Source organism: Balearica regulorum, chromosome 12 (assembly GCF_011004875.1).
Source record: "Balearica regulorum gibbericeps isolate bBalReg1 chromosome 12, bBalReg1.pri, whole genome shotgun sequence".
Taxonomy (NCBI): domain Eukaryota; kingdom Metazoa; phylum Chordata; class Aves; order Gruiformes; family Gruidae; genus Balearica; species Balearica regulorum.
In genome coordinates, this window is record NC_046195.1 from 5,749,233 (window position 1) to 5,768,141 (window position 18,909).

The 18,909-nt window shown below is 35.2% G+C and overlaps 1 protein-coding gene across 6 annotated transcripts in view; it reads left to right on the forward strand.

Moving 5' to 3' along the window:
- Positions 1-18,909, forward strand: part of ICE2 (interactor of little elongation complex ELL subunit 2) — a 39,791-nt gene that overhangs the window by 6,132 nt on the left and 14,750 nt on the right. For all 6 annotated transcript variants that reach the window (XM_075764648.1, XM_075764649.1, XM_075764652.1 and 3 more), the window contains exons 5-14: positions 849-983; positions 1,322-1,438; positions 2,962-3,121; positions 5,127-5,311; positions 5,801-6,758; positions 9,251-9,429; positions 10,880-11,009; positions 16,568-16,652; positions 16,745-16,795; positions 17,853-18,111. In XM_075764648.1, the coding sequence (XP_075620763.1) occupies positions 849-983; positions 1,322-1,438; positions 2,962-3,121; positions 5,127-5,311; positions 5,801-6,758; positions 9,251-9,429; positions 10,880-11,009; positions 16,568-16,652; positions 16,745-16,795; positions 17,853-18,111 (2,259 nt within the window). The remainder of the gene's footprint in view (positions 1-848; positions 984-1,321; positions 1,439-2,961; positions 3,122-5,126; positions 5,312-5,800; positions 6,759-9,250; positions 9,430-10,879; positions 11,010-16,567; positions 16,653-16,744; positions 16,796-17,852; positions 18,112-18,909) is intronic.

The following is an 18,909-nucleotide window of genomic DNA, read 5'->3' on the forward strand; positions in this document are numbered from 1 at the left end:
GTTTTTTTATGCAGAGGATAAATTTGTTCTCCCATTAACACACTGTTTGGGCACACGTGAGGACAAAAGTCTTACTTTTTTTCTAAAAATTGGGATTGGCTTTGTCATTTGATATCTTACACTTGTGTCTATTCTTCTCAATGATCTTGTCATCTGGTCGCAAAATGTGTCTCCAAACTTGAAGTCCTATTTATAGTTGATATCCTGAGTAAAAATTGAAACGGAGACACATTTAGGTTTTAACAAAACTTGCAGAAATAATTCATTCTAGTTAATAAATAAAACCTAAATGCCTTAAATATGTAATTCAGATATCAGAAAAAATTATCTTGGGATCTAGAGTTGAAATGAAAGTTTCAACACATACGGAATCTTCCTATGTCTTTACCTTTGCAACTTTTACTTTAGTCTAGTGTAAATTAGGTAGTAACACAAAAAAAACTAGTCTCTCTAAAAACCAAGGTAAATAAACTGAAAATAAAATAATTGTGTGGTTTAGCACAGTTCAAACAGTACTAAACTTTTTTTTTTTTATGATTGGTCTGAGCCTCTATGCGTACATTGTTAGCCTGGCATATCATGAAGGGTTGAGGAGAATTTAGAATAAGTTTCAGTCCTGATACTGGTGATTGTAAGATTAGTATAGAGTTGTACTGGTATCTCTAAGATTTTTAAATACTATCTCTAACTGGAAAAGTTGACCCAAGTTTGTTAGCAATAGTCTGCTAAATATATCTGTATTCTCTACAAAAAGTATATGCAAATGCAATTGCAGAAAAAAACTTTTTTCAATTAAATTCTTAGGAAAGATACAAATGCATAAACTATTTTTTTTCTTTTTATGTTAGGAATTATTTCGCGCTTGTATTGGACATGTGCAAAAGTATCCTGAGTTTTACACGCTCCAGGAGATCATGAGTATCATGGGAGGAAAATTTCATACGCAGTTGACCTTTAGGCTGGAAAAAAATCTTCTTGTGATGGTAATATCTTACGTATACGTGTTATTTTCAAATAAGTAGAATTACATCTGTATTGTGTTATGCAAGGATTGAGGTTTTTAACAAGTATTACTCAGTGCTTGGGTTAGGGGTTATAATTTATAATAAAAATTGTTAATGAAATTGGTAGTAAGGCTGTTAACACCATTCACTGTAAGTTTGCAATAAAAAGATTACATAAATAGTATATTTTTTAATTTAATACTGACTTTATAATGCACCTGCATAAATTCTTCATATTTTTTATTATAAGATGTGCAATGTTGAGTCAGTGTGATTTCAGTTAAAGCTATTTTCTGATGCTGCTTGATTTCTTCAAGGGTACAGCAAGACGTGGTAAAACAGATTTCCCTACCATGACTGTTCAGCTGCCCACAGATTATAAAACTGTTACATCTATTATAACTCCAGAAAAAAAGGCTTCTGTTATGCACAATGTAAGTAGCCTTTATATCGTGATTTTTAAGGCATACTTTGCAGAGAAGAGCAGTTTGATCCTTTTTATGTGCAGCATTCTTTTTTTTTTCATTTTTTTCTTCCTAATCTTACACATCTTGTAGCATAAGAACATATACTGTATTATTATTTGTTTAGTATTTTGTTTATAGCAATCACGCTGCCCTCTTCAAACACTGAGTTACTACCTTTTGAACCTAGTGCGTCTTGAAGGGGAGAGGTCCTGAAATTGGAACACGCTGTCTGTGAAATCTAGATGAAATTATTACAGTGTTGTTCATTTGAAACTTTGTTTTGCAGTTTCCAAGCTGGCACCTCTGTGCGTGAGCGTGTATACATACATACAAATGCATGTAGATGTACAGGCTTCTGATTTACAAAAGAAGTCCTGAGGTTAAGAAGAACTACTTTAGACTGTCTAGTTTTCTGAAAAGTCAATTAGGTTAGCTTACCCTGGGAATTTCTTTTGCTAAACAGCATAAACTCCAATTCTGAGATGACCAGTTTTTAGATTCCATTCCACCTTACTTTTAAATGTCCGATGTTTCTGATTGTGTACTTCCACAGAGAATGTCAGTGAGTTTTTCATTCTGTAGAATTCAGATTTTGTGACTCTCTATTCCAGATAATTTGTTATCCACTAATTTAAGGAGTTCACATATCAAACCCCAAACTTTCAACAGAGGCACTGTGATTGCAAAGACACTTTTGCTTGAGACAGTAGCAGAGGTGATATAGGAGAATGGTACATACCTCAAGAGATGTTACAGCTATAAACAGAGAATGTTTCTGATGATGTCTGAGGTGGCAGAAAAAAGAACTAGCTAGAATTTTCTTATTTCTCTCTCATGGTCCTCAGTGCTCCTGGGCTTCCATTATCTTCTTAGTCCTTGGTGGTTTTCTCCCACCTTGTGAGCGTTCCCAGCCTCTTCTCTTCATAGAAACCTGTACTCGTAATGCTTAATAATTTTATCATTTCAGTTCTGAATTTTTATTCTTTATGTTTCTATATTTGCTTTAAGATTCTTTGTATGTAATCTCTATTCAAACAACTGTGCAGTCTTAACCATACTTTAATGTTAGATGTCTTTATTGTGCTGTTCATTGACTCGTGAGAACATCTGTATGTGTGAGTGAATCTGTTTGGGTTTTTTTTCTTCTGCAATGCACTCCCATATTTCATAATCATCCAAATTGCTGTTCAACTTAGTAATTCAAATTAATAGCAATGACCTGAAAGGTACAAGTTAAGAAGATATATTTTCTTGTGCTGCAAGGTGGATGCATAACATTCAGCCAAAAACTTTCAGGGGAATTTTTTGCTTTTTCATTTGATTCTGAAGCCTAGCACTGTCATGGTATTTGGGCTTGGGGTGTTGGGGGGTGGGGGGAGAAGGGGGGCAGGTAATCCATGTTTATTTGGGTTTAGGGGTTTTCTTTGCGTTTAAATATGTGTATGTGTCTTTCTTAAAAACCTTTAAAGATGTAACTTTTTTCTGTTTAGGATATTAGCTCAGATTCAAATGCAGAAAAACTTGCTTTGAAGTACTTTCCTCAAGTTGTTTTAAGTAATCAATCATTATTTACTTTACTGAATAATCATGGACTAAACTACAAGGAACAATGGGAAATTCCAGTTTGTATTAAGATGATCCCTGTTGCAGGTATATTATGTTTTTGTTATAAAAACTACATTTTTGTCCATGAAGACCTTTATATATTCTCATAATGCTTTTTGAGCTGCCTGAAAAACAGGAAATTAGAAAATCTAGTAAAACCAACTGCAGGAAGGTAGAAGGTGCTCTGGTTTAGTTCATACAATAATAGAATAGTTTAATTTTGGTTTTATTTAAAAAAGAAAGAAAGTAAAGTTAATGAAAATAGTAATTGTAAATATAAGGTCAGATTTTTACCTCTTCTGAAGCAGCACCACTCTAGAATGCAGCTATAAGAAAATAGTTACTCTTAAGTACTTCCATGTTTTTAATTTAAGGAATAAAAGTAATAAAACTTGACTTACTTAGTTCATACATCTTAAAGGGTGAAAATCTGAAGTTAATACTTTTCAGCTGTTGTCTGATAAGGAATTAGGGGCCTTTGTGTTGTGAAGAGAAATGATTAGTTTAATCGAAGTTATCATAAAAAATGAACTTTAAAAATCCATTGCTATGGTTTGTCTTGTGTTTTGAAGGAGGAAAGCTGATAGTAAGGTGATTTGATAGTTTTCTACACCGTGTTCCACCTTGTTACTTAGAATAGTAACAATCTTTAGAGGTATCACCGTTAACACGGATTTTGGACATAACAGCTGTTTTCCACTTGGGGGGAAAAACAAATCAGTTAAATGTCCTTTAGCTTTTCAAAACTAAGCTTGGCTTCTTGGAAAGAAAAGAACTGCATGAAGCTGTTAAAATTATCAAGTGAACTGATTTCCGTAAGTTAAAAAAGTTTTTATGAAGTTTTATGAAAAAACAAAGAGCAAACATTTTCTGGTATTAAAAGGACCTATTTACATCGTATAATAATGAATAAATGATTAATGTCTATGGAGATTACTTTTCCCATTTGCAACAAAAATGTTTTGAATAAACTGATTAACTTATCTGAGTGCTATACTTTAGTTGTGAAGCACTCCATCGGTAATAGGAGTATAGATTTTCCTCTCTTGCTCCCCTTTCGGATTTGTTTTTTGTTTGTTTTTAAATACACTAGGGTTTTTTCATTATGAGTATTTATAATGGTTGTTGTCTTGGAATGTCTGTGTTGCGTGCATTTCACACAAATTTGTATAGCAGACTTCTGAATAGTAGTAAAAAAGCTGTCAGATATCTGCAAATCGTAGAAATGTTGCACTTTCCTACATGAAATTGACTTACTTTATCTGTAAAGTTATGCCTGACTCCTTTTATATCAGCTTTACAGTTTTAAAACTTACTGTTTAGATCTAAAGTTAACACCTAAAGGGCATTCAGAATATGTTAGCAATATATACTGTTTCTTGAACAGTTTCTCCTCTCCTTCCTTTTCTGCCTTCCCTGAAACTCACCACTTGCATTAATGATTTTTTTTTATCAACAATTTTTTTAATATTTTTTTATAATGTTCACCATGTGCCTTTGCTTTCTGTATAATATAGGGCAGGGTATTGCTGTTATTTTTGGATGAATCTATGAATTACTCATGTGTAAGTGTGTTAAGGTGTAAAGGCAAGAGTGGGGCAGCAGAGCCCGGACATAGTTACTGATTAGAAGAAATATAAACTGCAGCCATCATTTTGGGACAATGAGACTTAAAAAAAACCAAAACCAGTGAGGTTCATCAAAGGAAGAAAAAAAGATCTTCTTGGAAAATGGAATATATTTGATTATGCAGTATAAGGAATGATGTATCCTAAATTATTTTAGAAATTCTCTATTTATACAGCATTTAAAATATGATTGACTCTTAATGTGGTGTGTGTTGCTGCTGCAGGATCCTAATAATTCACACTGTATCTAGACATACTTTTATTTTCTGTTGTTAATGAATGAGAGGATAGTTTTTCATCTAGTGTGAATGTGGAATGGATTTGACCATAATTGGAAGTTGAAAGATTTGTTATTTAAATGATACAACAATCTTTTTTCCTTTCATTTAATATGTACTAAATCCCTTTCCATTCTTTAAAAGGTAGCAAACCAGCTAAAGTGGTTTATGTTGATTCACCCCTGCTGAGAAAGGAAATGACAGTAAGAGAGAGGAACCAAATCTTCCATGAAATTCCAATGGACTTCCTAGCAACTAAAACATCTTATGTTTCGATTTCTGATGTATCCATGGACAAACCAGATGAGGACAATTTGTTTCAGTGGGATGTATGTAGCCTCACCCCTTCTTAAATACAAAACTAAAAACCTATGTTGTAATTCCTAAGTTACTTGTTCCATGATAATGAAGGAAAATTTCGATTTCCTGTTAGTTTTTCTACTGCTGAGCTAGGGGCCCTATGTTTTAAAATGTCTGTCTAGTTCCTTTAAATGCTTCTATCACATCAGCTTCTCAGCTTTGATGTTTACTTCATTAAAATGTATTTTGATCAGTTTGTTTAAGTGGGAAAGTTTTATGAACTTTATTTCTCTTTTGCAAGGTCTTTTAACTCCTAGGACTGAAGATATTCCATCTTAAACACAGGAAATTTTTTTTCAATTACTGCCCCTCTCTCCCAACAGTCAAAATATGGACAGTAGAACATTTTTCATGTTTTCAATTTGACATCATCTCATTTGTGATTAACACATTCTGTTTCTTTGTTTGGATTTTTATTGTTTTTTTAAATACTATTATTTTTTCTTTCCTGTGGTAAGATGTCTTCTGATACCTACCAGTACAGGAAAATTCCTCTTCCAGATGACACAGGAATGGACTTTGATGATGATGTTACAGAACTGGAAACTTTTGGAGCAACTGTCAAGCTCTCAAGAACTCCTAAAATGGAAAGTACTTTTCCTGCAGTTAGTAACTCTGCTAAAGTTTTATCACATGGCCCAAAAATGGGGAAAAAAAATACATCTACCATAAACAGTGGAAGTGAAGAAGGAAAAAACACCACTTCTGAGCAAGGAGGTTCAGCACATGCCAGCATGCAGCTTCCATCATTAGATGGCATTCTGTGCTTCAGCCCTGAAGAAAGTTCGTCTCATAAAAGCTTTAATTCAGAGGCGGTAGGACTGAACAAAGTACAGCATATCATGACCAAAGAACTATTGGACAGTAAAACAAAATTAAGTACTCTATCTAATGCTGTTAGTTACAAGAAAGAGTCGCATGCTGCACAAAAAAAAGAGACATACATTTCTTTATGCAGTAGTGACACGGATGAAGAGCGTTTGATAATTGATACAGAATGTAAAAACACTGATTGTTGCAAAACAACTATATCAAACACTATTTCTCATACCTCAGCAGAGACTTCCAAATCACCTTCCCCCAACCAGATTCCATTAGCAAGCATGACTTATTGCTCAGATATCATGGATCGGGAAAAAAATGCCTCCAGAAAGCCTACAAGAAAGTTGTCAAAAGAATTTGATCCTGTTGGACAGATTTTGAAAATGCAAACTGAACTTCTCAAGTCTCCTTCCCAAAAAGCTCATGAGCAGCCAGTGGTGAGCTGTGATAATTCTAATGCTGTGCCAGCCCATGTGCCTCAATCTCCAAAACCATTGGTGACCTCAAGCACAGAAACCGTGCCAGCTCCTGCCTTAAATCCCAGTAGCTCATCTAGAAATACCTGGACCTGGCTTTTTCAGGGAGTGCCAAAGAGTAAGTAATTGTGTTTATCGTGTAAGGAGTAAAATTTCAAATTTTCAGTAAAGTTGAACAGAAGAACATTTTGACTCCTTCATCTGAAGAACATCCTAATAGTACCTCTGTTACATTTATTTAGAGATACAACTTATTTTTTTTAATTATTATTTTACATTTTATTTTATATTTTAACAATACCTTTTCTGTGTGAGAATGACTGTCTTGCACCCATAAGGGACCATTTGGGGGGCTGTTTTGTTCACAGAGGTGAATGTGAAATATTGGTTTACTTTAAAGAAACAAAAAGTTGTTGTATACAAGGTTTTTAAGGAAGGAAAAGAAAACATTTGGTAGTGAAATGAGTAACTTCCTCAGAAATTAAAATACTTGAGTAGTCTGGTATGCAGCAATAGTTTCTTGTCAATCAAAAATGGAATTATTTTACATTTTTGGTAGACAAAAAATTTAATCAAATTTGTCCTGGTTTTTGGCTGGGATAAAGTTAATTTTCACAAGAAGCTGGGAGGTGGCACAGCCTGGACAGCTGACCCAAACTAGCCAAAGGGATATTCCATACCATATGACATCATGCTCAGTATATAAGGGGGGAGCTGACCAGGGAGGAGGGATGGCTGCTCTGGGATGGGCTGGGCATCAGGTTCCAGGCGGTGACCAAATTGTATTGTGTATCACCCACTTTGTATATTCTTCTGTTAGTGGTGGTGTTATTTTCCTCTTTCTTTGCTGTCCTATTAAAGTGTCCTTATTCCAACCCATAAATTTTACATTTTTCTTCCAATTCTCCTCCCCATCCCACCGGGGAGGAGAGGAGTGAGCGAGCAGACTCATGGGTGCTTAGCTGCCGGCAGGGGCTAAACCATGACAAAATTATGCAATTAAAACTTGAAAGAAAACTTGAAATTTAGGTGTCTTAAGTTCTGAGACTTCCAGTTCAGTTGCTGTTTCTTAGCTCCTAGCAATATGTTCCAGAAGACTAGTGAGGACTTGCTCCAAGTCACCTCTCCAAGTTTTCAGGCATTTAGCTGGAAATTGAACCTATGCTACACCCAGACCTCAACCAAGAAGGAGAAGTCTTGAAGATCCTAGGGACCATGAACTTCAAGTTTTTTTTCATGTGCCTGAGTTGCTTCTGAGCTCTGTACAACTGAAGTTCAAGGACTTTATTGTGTAGGTAAAATGATGGGAAAGCAGGCAGGTTGCATCAGGACAGATACTATTTTTCTCAAATACTTAATTCCCATTAATCAGTGCTTTTTTGGTGGGAAAGTATATTTCACTGGTATTCTCTGACTAGCTGTTCATTTGATCACATAGGAATTAATTACTTAATCTGTAATGGAAGCAGTTAAGTAGTTCTGGTTTAGTTCAAATTGTGTTATCACGTCCTACATTTTTATCAATTTAACTGAATTTTAGTAGTTACTAGAAGACCATGTCTTCTCCCTCAGTTTGAAGGGTTGAGCAGCATATTACTCTTTCTGTTTCTCCTCTTAAAAAGCCAGAGTGTGGAATCCAGGCGTTTGATTACGGAATTTTTTTTTGATCTTTTTTTAATAGAGGTAGTGAAACCAATATTGCTAAGATGCTGAAGTGTGACACTGAAAGAATAGAAAGTATAGTTCTACAACCTCTATGCATGTCTTTTTTTTACAGAAAGCCAGAACTAAGCTAAGTATTTTACTAACAGAAAATTATTTCTGATCACTTGGATGATAATATATCACATAGTATTCATTTGCTCAAAGATGCACATAAATTCTAAATTTAAGTTAAATGTATTTATCCATAGCACTACAGCAACACCTATTTATAATTGTAGTTTTGACACATATTTCCATGTATCTGCAGGACAAAAAACAGAACCGGATAAATTTTCAATAAATAATCTTAAACAAGTTGGAGTTTTGTTAAAATATCTCCAAGGGATGCAGGGATGTTTGTTAAGCTGCCTCAAAGCTGCACTTGGAGATCTAATAAATGTTTCTTTTGAATATGCTAGTATTGAAATTGAAGTTGAAGCAAACTCAGTTAGGAACAGATGCTTATGCTACCGTCCAAACCTGAGGCTTGAGATATTTCGGTAACTGATAAATGGATGGCAGTTATCAGGTGGCATTCATTGTAAATAAAATTTTTGTGTTTGTGCTGAGTGTGGCTTAAAAACCAGCTTTTGAACTCCATTTGTACAAGAATGAAGTCTCATGGCTCTATTTGTATGAGAAATCTAATGATTAGGATAAAATATGTGGGAATATTTAAAAATATACTTGTTAGAAGTTACAGTGGACATTTTCCAATTTATTTTTTTTTTAATACATAAATGACTTCCTGTGCCTAATGAGATGGTTTTCACCCCAAAATCTTAGAAAACAAAACAGATCCTATTAAAAAAATTTTAAAAATCTACTGCAAGAGAAGAATGTTAATTAGCTTCATGGTAAAGAACGTGCAAGGTGCTCATTTTCTGTTTTATTTATTTTCTATAGGAAAGCTGCCAAATGAACTTCAGATGCTTGAAGAAGACCCTTCAGAGTATAAAGCACCTCAGGATGGCAACCTTGTGTATAAGCTATTCAGTTTGAATGATTTGTTGTTACTTGTGCGTTGCAGTGTGCAAAAAGTGAAGTCATTGCCACGATACCATAAAAAGAAAAAAGCCCAAAAGGTATAGATTTTGCTGTTAGCTTTTTTGTTTTGTTTTGCTTTTTTAAACAGTTGTGCTCAACTGGCATCTCTGGGATTCCCAGTCCTTCATAGCACTTGTGTTTTCACTCAAACAATTAGTATGTTTCATTGTACATGTGTGTGTCTCCTTTAAGTAAATATTTGCTGTAGGAGTAGAGGGAAGAATAACTTATGATTTCTTTAAACCTACTTGATTAGAAGATAAGGAAGTGTGATTCTGCATTTCTTACTAGGACTGCATTGCAGTAATGTGTGTGGGTAGTTATACTCATGTAAATTAATGTCAGATTGAACTATTCTTTAAAGTTAATGCAGTAGTTAGGGTTTTGGCCCAAGGCTTTGGAATGTTCATGATCATAAATACTTTCATGCAGGATTCAGCCTTGCTATTTTGCCTAGTTAAGCAGAGAAGTAGGAGATAGAATGAACAACAGATACATTCAAAGATAAAAAGAGATCCTGTTCATTCTACTTGAAAAGACTATGGTATGCATCTTAGCAAATCATTTGTCTTAAGGAATAAAATGCTTTAAATGTAAGTGTAATCCAAATATTCCTTGTAACATCAGGAGAAGGACAGTTTATTCTGGAATACTCCATGATTTATTATTTTGTCAGGAGTCCTCCGAATCATTGAACAAATTCGATGTGGTATCTCCCTCCCCAGAATACCAGAAGAAAGGCATTTTGAGAGGTGTTTATGCTTTGTTGAAATGGCAATAAGTCTTTGTAACTCTGATTACTTGCTAAGATTCCATGCTCAGAAACATATTTTGAAGAGATACCATCTCTTTGCTATTACTCCACTGCTTATAAATGCCTGTGAATAGCTCCTTAATTTGTTAATCAGAAACTGAGCACTGTTGTTTACTTTTTTAAAATTCCTGCTGAAATTTAAACTGTGATTTGTCAGTGAGAACAGGCGTATACTTTCTCTGTTAGTGTTAACACGTAAAGGTTATCGTCTGATTTCAAATGAGAGTCCAAGCATTAGGTTCTAATTTGAAGTGAGATTCTGACAAGGGGAATAAATGACAGGATTCCGATAATAATATGCAAATCAGAAATATAATAATGTATTTTTTCTTAAATTCCTGCAGAGGGCAGCAGAGCACAGAAGAGTGAACTTAATTTAGTCACATGGAAAAATCACGTAGCGGCAAAATTTTATTATTAGTTGTAAAGGCTTGCCTAGGCTTTTTTTTTTTTTTATTAATCCCTTTCACCTTCCTCTATATAGAGTCTCTGTAGTCCAAAGCTTGTACTGTGATTTTCATAGAATGTGAGCCATCACATAAAATATGTGAAGTGTCTTTGTTGCGTCAGCTCTAGTGGAAGACTATGATGATTATCAACTACAAAATATAGTTCAATTGGGGACGTTTTTTGGACAGCAAGTGCTGATTTTTCTTGTATCTTCACTTTCATAGCTTACTCCAATATTCCTGTTGCCAAAACTAGAATACCAAGCCTATTACGGTGTTGAAGCTCTTACAGAAAGTGAAGTATGTCAGTTGTGGACAGAGAGTATGTTGCATTCGGAATGCTTATTTTATATTGGTAAGTTCTTGTGTTGATTGTTGCTTAAGAAGTATGTATAAATTTTAATAACAGAAGAGAAAAATATTTATTAAAGGTATATTTCATATGTCCTGATTTATTTTAACTTTATAATTTTGGGTTTCACTTTTATCTTAAATAAGCGCTTTCGCTTTGTCTAAAATTTCTGCTGGGTGGTGAACGAGGATATTTCAACTTTGGTCTTAGAAGAATAGTATCCAGTAATCTTTGTTTTCCAAGAACTGCGTTTATTTGCCTTGCAAAGACAAATGTATCTGTAAGTGTGAGTTTAGTTCTCTGAAGCTGGTAATCTTCGTGACTTAAAGTATCTTTGGTTTTTTGGGGTGGGAGGTGTTGTGTTTGTTTTTTTCTTAATGAGTCTTATACAACATGAATGATTATTATTGCAGGAGTAGTAGAAATATTTCTTGATGAAATGTGACCTATACATACATCTTATAATTCTCTGAAATAATGTTAAATAAATTTGTTATTATATACAAAAATAGAAGACAAACAGAGGATTAGGTATGTGGCCCAGAGGATCCTGATTCCTTGGCCTTTGAGCCTGCAGTATGAGAAAAGGTCAAATGTTACTTATTTTTCTTTGAAAACAGGCAATAATGTTCATATTTCTACACTGATAATGTGTAGACAGATAAGATGCAAGAGAATGAGGATAAACAAGCAAGATAGGGCTAAACCAAGTTCTGTCATTCAGAAATAAGAGAAATTACGTGCTTTGAAAACAATGTACATGTGCCTCATATCTAAGGTACTGGAAGTAATTTTCTGGCTTTGCAGAAATGAAATTCTGAACAGGAAGAAGAAAAATACGTAGCATAAGTTTATTGAAAACTTCTTTCCATGGCTCTGATATTCCTCAGGAGTTCTGAATGCTCGATGATCTTAAACACATTTTCCAGGTTTTCCATTGTCTGTATCTAACTGATCCATGAAATTTAGTTTCCTAATATGTGATATGACTTGAAACATCGCTGTCAGAAGGGTGGTCTTGATACTCCTTGTCCTGTATCGCGCAGCAAATGGAAACCGGAGATAATGTAATAGAATCTATGAATGAGAAGTAACATACGTTCAGTGAGAACGAAGCAGGAAACTACAATTGTAATCTCCTGTAGAAGAGATGACAGCTGTAGTGCTGAGCACAGAAAATAAAAAGACAATAAAGCAGAGATAAAAAGCATGGAAATGTTAGTAGAAAGTTATTTTACTTGTAAAGGCCATTTATCCAAAATCACGTAAACCAAGCACACTAGGAATGCAGCGTTATAAGGAAAGTTTCGCTAACAAATATCCTGTAGAAAATGCTGTATTCATGTTTGTACCGTGACATTTTAAATGTCTGGAACATTTATGTCTATTATGTTCTGTAGAGAAATGAAAATTACACATGTAAAGAATGTGGCCACATTATTTTAACAACCCTTTTTAATATATGTAGAGGTCTCTGATACCAATTATCTTGTAATTAATAATGTTTTAAAAGGGAAAATCTGCAACAAACTGGATAGTCAAAATGTATTTTAGAACATGTTTGGCACTTGCTATGGAGTGAGGGCAGTCCTGTTTGTACAGTGAATGAATGTTCTGTAGTGGGGACTGCCTTGCTTTCCTGTTGTAGAAAAAATTCTCAGTTTTTTTATGGTTGTTATGGCAGCAGTTGTGGCCTGTGGTTGCCTAACCTTTCCACTCATGCACTGAATTACACTTTTGCTGTAGGTGGCTCGCATTTTAGAAATGCTGAGTTTTCTCTTTCCTAATTTTTACATAGAAACTTTGCACCCTATCATAGAATTATAAGGTTTATGTGAATTCTCATATATTTGAGGTGATAGTTTTGCTAATTGCATCTATCTTTGTCTGCTGTCCATATTTAATGGAAATTATGTTTCTAATTTTAAATTTTAAAGGCAGTATTTGCTGTGGGTTTTCCCTTCTCTAAAAAAAAATCCTCACAAAGAGATAATTATGCGCACAGTTCTCCATTTCTAATTATATCTTAACGCAATGAAGCATTTCTTCTCTTTTTTTTTAACAAGCAGAACACTATACTGAATTGCATTGAAATTTAGCCCCCTGTAGAAAATTTTATCAGCATTTTTATTAGTATTTCCGGAGTCACAAGCAGTGTGGGGGAATAGTGAAACTGTAGAGAGGGCTAATCTGCTTACAAAGTACACAAACTTTGTGGAAGAATGTACGTCTATCTAATCTCCCATCAGTTACAGGATACTTAACATATGGCTTGTGCGCAGAAGTTTGCAGGCAGCTTGTCCAGCCAACACCCCTTTTTATAGAGGCCCTCAGCAGCGTAGGAGAAAGCAGGCTGTGCGCTGCAGGGGTTGTTCCGGCATGAACAGCCATCCACTTCTGATAGGCTCCTCAGTGTCTCCCTCACAGATACCTTTTGGCTGTGAAACAGCCATGGATTGCTGCCCGTGAAACACACTTCAGCGGCCTGGCCTCTGACGTGCTCTCTCTGTTCACGTGCTTGGGAGAAAAAGTCCGTGGGATTGAGAAACACTGGTTATTCCAGTGATGCTTGTTTGTCAGCTCTTGGATGTGCTTCTTCCAGCTGCAAACCACGGGGTCTGCAGGGGTTTTGGTTTTGTGTGCTGTGAGGAAGCACAGGATTACTTAGGTTGTCACTGTCCTGCACAGTAAATTAGCTCTCCCAGCATGTGGGGCATGCTCCCTCCCACCCCTATTAAAAAAAAAAAAAAAAGCGCGCTACAGATACAGAGATGGACTCTTAGCATGTCACCAACTTTTGATACTGACAGAATATGTGATTTATTCAAGTAGGCAAATTGAGGACTCTGGATTTTTTTTGGTACCATGTCATTTCTAACAGAGGTAGGTAAAAAGACATATGTGGAAGTACATGATCCATTTTATGAAAGAGCAACTTCCACAGCATGTAATAGGAAACTGTTATCGTATTCTACTTGGGGATTCTTTCTGCTCTTGTTGGAGAAATATTGCAAGGTAGCTGTGAAATTCTGCTTTTCAGTTGGTATTTCTGAGTGGCTGTGAGAACTACAGCATTGCAAGTATCCTGATTTAGACAGGCAGCTCTTTGCAACCGAAAGCTTTGTCCTGAAATTCTGGGGGCAATTCTCTAAGGGTGATAATGTCCTTGTGTTATGGACAACTGAAGATGAAGTGAATATCTCATTCATTTTCATTAATCTGATACCTGAAAGTAAGACTACTGCTATCTCGTGTGTGGTGTAAGCAGACAGACTTGATTTCTCAGATTGTGCAATAATTTGAATTATTTCAAGTGAAATATCATGTCCTATAATAAAGAAATTTTTTTAATCAACCATAGTACAGCCATAGACTTAGTACTCTTTTTAAGTTTACCCCACAGCATGAGTGTGAAAATATGGAACAACTGTTTGAAAACTGTGATCTTACCATTATTAACACAGTACCTACAACATGCATTCTTGTTCAGACAGTTCTGAGACTATGCAGATCTGCTACATGATCAAAACTTCAAATTTAGAGGCTTCACTGATCTCAGTGTTAAATTGCTTAGGAGTTCTTGGATCTTGAAAAAACTTAATGCCCTGTCTCAACAATCTTTTATGTTGCCAAATAATTATGGATGGAAAGTTCTTTGGACCTTGGTCTGTCCCCCATAATTGTCTGGCATTGTTCTTCAGTGTTGTATCACCCCGCGTGGGTGAGGGAGGAATCTCATAGCGCAGCCAGCGCAGTAGCTCAGCAGTGCTGCCAGCTCAGGAGATGAGAAAGAAAACAGAAATGTGACTATGGCCTCCTGCAGAAATTGCAGGGTGTGATATTAAGTTGAATTTTTATTTTGTATGTTCTCAAAGAAGATAGCGATTGTTTGCACAAAAGCAGAGATAGTATCATCAAACAAACTTAGAGTGCTATCTTCCTCTTGCTAGTAGAGCACCTTGCTTGGTCATTAATTTAAGTCCCCTCGCTACTCAGGAAATCCTGCATCTGCAAAGGGAGTAATCTCTGTAACATGTTTCCCAAATAAGATACTTGTACTTGATCTAAGCAGGAAATAAAGTTGTGATAAGCTTTACTGATTAATGGGGACATTTTACCCCAACCATTATTCACTTGCATTAAGTGCCTAAGCAAAACTTACTGCAAAAAGAATAGTTTACCTTCACCTGAATAGGATAATATTGGCCTTTAAATAAAGATTATTTGAAAAATGGATTGGAAAGAAGTACTTACTGTATGGGTAACTTACTGAATGTCAAGTGTTTTCAATCAGTCACTTCTCAAATATAAGGTAATATAAATTAGGTATGAGTAGTTCTTTTTTTTTTTTTTTTTTCCCCAGCTATGCTGTCAATGAGTTCAGAAATGGAGAAGTTTCTGATATGAGGAGAGGCTGATAAGGAATGGAGAACACAGATTGTTGTTGTTATAACTTCAGGTTTCTTTTCCTCTAGTCAGCTATGCAGAATATTAAACCTAGTTGCTTAGTCTTGCACAAAATACTTACATGAACAAAAGTAGCAAATGTACAGTGTTTAAAATAAATGAGTTGTCCTGGTGCATTTTTATTTTTTTTGGTAAAATGAGAGTTCTTACTTGGTCGTCTTACACATCGCATGACCAATTGCTAGTAATGTTTAGCTTGGGATGTGAAATGCTTTGGTTTAGCAGTTCTTACTGTGCAATTGATGTATTTACACTTCCTATGAGAGCAGATTTGTAGTAAGGCAGTAAATTCCACTGAGTAGGTCATATTTTATTATACTGTCTTCTCCTCATCCTCCTTGTGGGAGCTGGAATAGAACGGATTTCTGGGAAAACCTCAACATGAGAGAGAACCTGAAGGTAAAGCACAGGCACCACCTCAGTGTGCAAGCTATGCTAATGATCTTTATTGCTTATCAAGTGAAAACATGGGCTAAACTGTTCTTTTTTATTTTAAAAGCGTGATGAGAATTGTTGCTCCTATGTCAAAAACAAATAGTCTTTAACAGTTTGCCATGAACAAGGACCAAATTGTAATTTCTCAAGTGAGGAAAAAAAATCAAGAGACGATGGTCCAGAATACCCATAAAATCAAATAATGCAATTGGCCATATAACATATCAGAATAGAAGAACGAGTATATTAAACTCAAAAGTAAATTTGTTGTAAAAGATAAAATTTCATAATCTGTCCAGTGAGGAAGCATAGTAATAAGGATCAAAAGAACTTGAGAAGATACAAACTAACTGATGAGATTAAGGCCAACGCCATGGCAAAATGAGATTGTATATCCCAGACATCACCCGAAATGTAAGATTTGCTGGAATCATGGGCGTGTCCCTGATTTAGAAAGATAGCCCAAATACAGATGTCTGCTTAAAGCAGCTGTACATTTTATTTTCCGTTATTGTGCAAAATTGATAAATACTTGCACTGCTTTACGCTCTAGAAGAGCAAATCTTTTTAATTCTTTTTAAAATGCATTAGGTCTGCAAATTATGTTTTTGCATTTCTTCTTTTATTTTTAGTGTATTAATTGAATTAATATTTTTTAGGACGTATTGATGCTTTTACATCAAAGCTTGTTATGCTAGAAAAGATTTCTCCAGAAATTTTAAGAGAAAAACTTGGATTGATTAAGTGAGTATTTTTAGTAGGTTTTTTAGCAATGAATTTGAACCCTAACAAGCCTTACAAGTTACTACTTTTGTAACTTTTTGCTTTTTTTGCAGGCCTGCAAATTCATTAAATATACTTCACCACATTTTGAAGAAAGTGTCTGAGTAAGTGCTCCATTCTTGTTCATGGTATTTATTTGCGACATTACCCAGGTCATCCCGTTTCTTGGGTAGAATGTTTGTCTAATCCTTTGATTTTTATTTCTTTAGATACATGAAATATTTTATGGATTCTTTTAGGTCTAGCATAGCATAATGCTGTACTATGTAAAACTGTGCTTAGGGTTACAGGTTTTGTGTAAATGATGCAAAAGAATAAGAACTTGATTTTTATGAACTACTTGAGACTGGACACTTCTGAGCTGGTTACAGCTCACTGCTGTGAAATGTTTAATGTTATGTATGTAGGCTGACATTTAAAATATGGATTTGTGGTTTTGTTAGTCTTTTTGCTTAATCTGTAGAAATAATACTGTTTGTGTTCCTTTCTGCTTAGCTTGACTTAGAACAGCATATGTCTTTCTCTGTACAGTGTTGCAACCTTTTTCTCACTCTTTCCTTTTCTTTGTTTATTTAGCTTCTTCAAGGCTTTCAGTCTGCAAGTGTCTTCATTTTTTTCTGAAGCAGGTTTCTTGCACTGTGCATGAAGCCTCTTAATTCAAATTACAGGGGAGTTTTCCCACACCTCATAATTTCTGTAGCTTCGTGATTTGTGGCTAAGATTTTTGATATGGGCGGTTGGTTGACATTTATCTTCCTGAAAACCTGTTTAATCCTGCATGTATTTAAAGCACATCTGTTCTTTGTGTCTGTGTCTGTATATGCATTATGCTTTGTAAGGCACTGGTTAAAGAATTATAGTTTGTCAAATATGGATGGCTTTCAGTGTATGATTAAATGTTTTGTTGAATATGATGACAGTCTGTACACTGATAAATTAGTACATTATGAATACATTACAAATACATGAATTAGTATGTATTTATCAATACAGTGTAATTCATCCTTTTTTGTCCATAGTCTTTTTATAAAACAGGGACTGATAAGTAAATATCTAAAGAAATTTTGCTTTTACATTAAGAATTTTAGTAGCTATCCTGATCAAATGAAACAAAAAACCCTATTTAAATAATATTTTTCATTTTGAACTTTATCTTTTTAGTTTGCAGGAGGGCTTTTATTTACTGACTCATGCTGCAGGAGATTCATCAGTTGCAATCTACAAGAGTTCTCTTGACAAGACAACAAGAGCATCATATAACTTGCATAAAGCTCATTGTGATCTGCCTACTGTACCTGCCACTCTTTCAGTCCCGTGGGTGCCACTAGATCCCAGCATCCCTTTGCCCTATCACATGAATCATGGAAGAGTTCCGTGCACCTTTCCACCTGCACCCCAGGAAACCATGTGGAAACAGAAGGTCAGTATCACACTTGATGGAAAAGCAGATTAGCAGTTTTGAAATAATCTGTTTCAGTTCCTTGGATATATAACTTACATGTTTATCTGTCATCTTTGGGGGTCAGAGAGACCACTTAAAGTTCTGGATCTGCTACCAAGAATAGGAATGCCTTTTTCCTGAAAAATATTTCAGGTGAGATTCATCTTGCCTAACTTCAAACATTCCCAAGTATGGGAAAACAACATATAAGCTCGTCGTGCTGTTAACAGAGGGAAATGGAATATTTTGTAAGATGCATCTCCTCACCAGGACAGGTCTCTTAAATAGATTGTAGGGCTCATGCTGTAGAGTTGTCATTTTCTCTCTAATGACTACAGGAGTAAAGATGATTACCACAACTGTAGACAGGTAAAATCAGGTAAGGTGAATTCTGCTGTCAGGGTCTATGCCCCTGAGTTCTTACTGCAGTTCTCTGTGATACATTGTGGTGTTTGGGGGTTTTTTAAATACACTTTTTTCCCTGTTTGATGGCAAAATTCAAAGTGAAACTTTGCGTCTTTAGCATAAGCTAATAATTTGGAGGGCAAAAAGAATGTAGCATTTGGCTTAATTAAAAGCTTTGTAATTTATAGGCTTGCAGTAGGGCTGAAACAGATACAATATCTGCATTTATGAGGATTGTGTAATTTTGTGTCTCTGGTGCTTTTTGTTGATGTACTTTTTCTTCAAAAATTCAAGAAGGACCTTTTAACCTGGTTTCCTGGTTTTTTCAATGCCACCTTCATCTCCATTTGTCCCTCTGTCAAAATCTTAAAC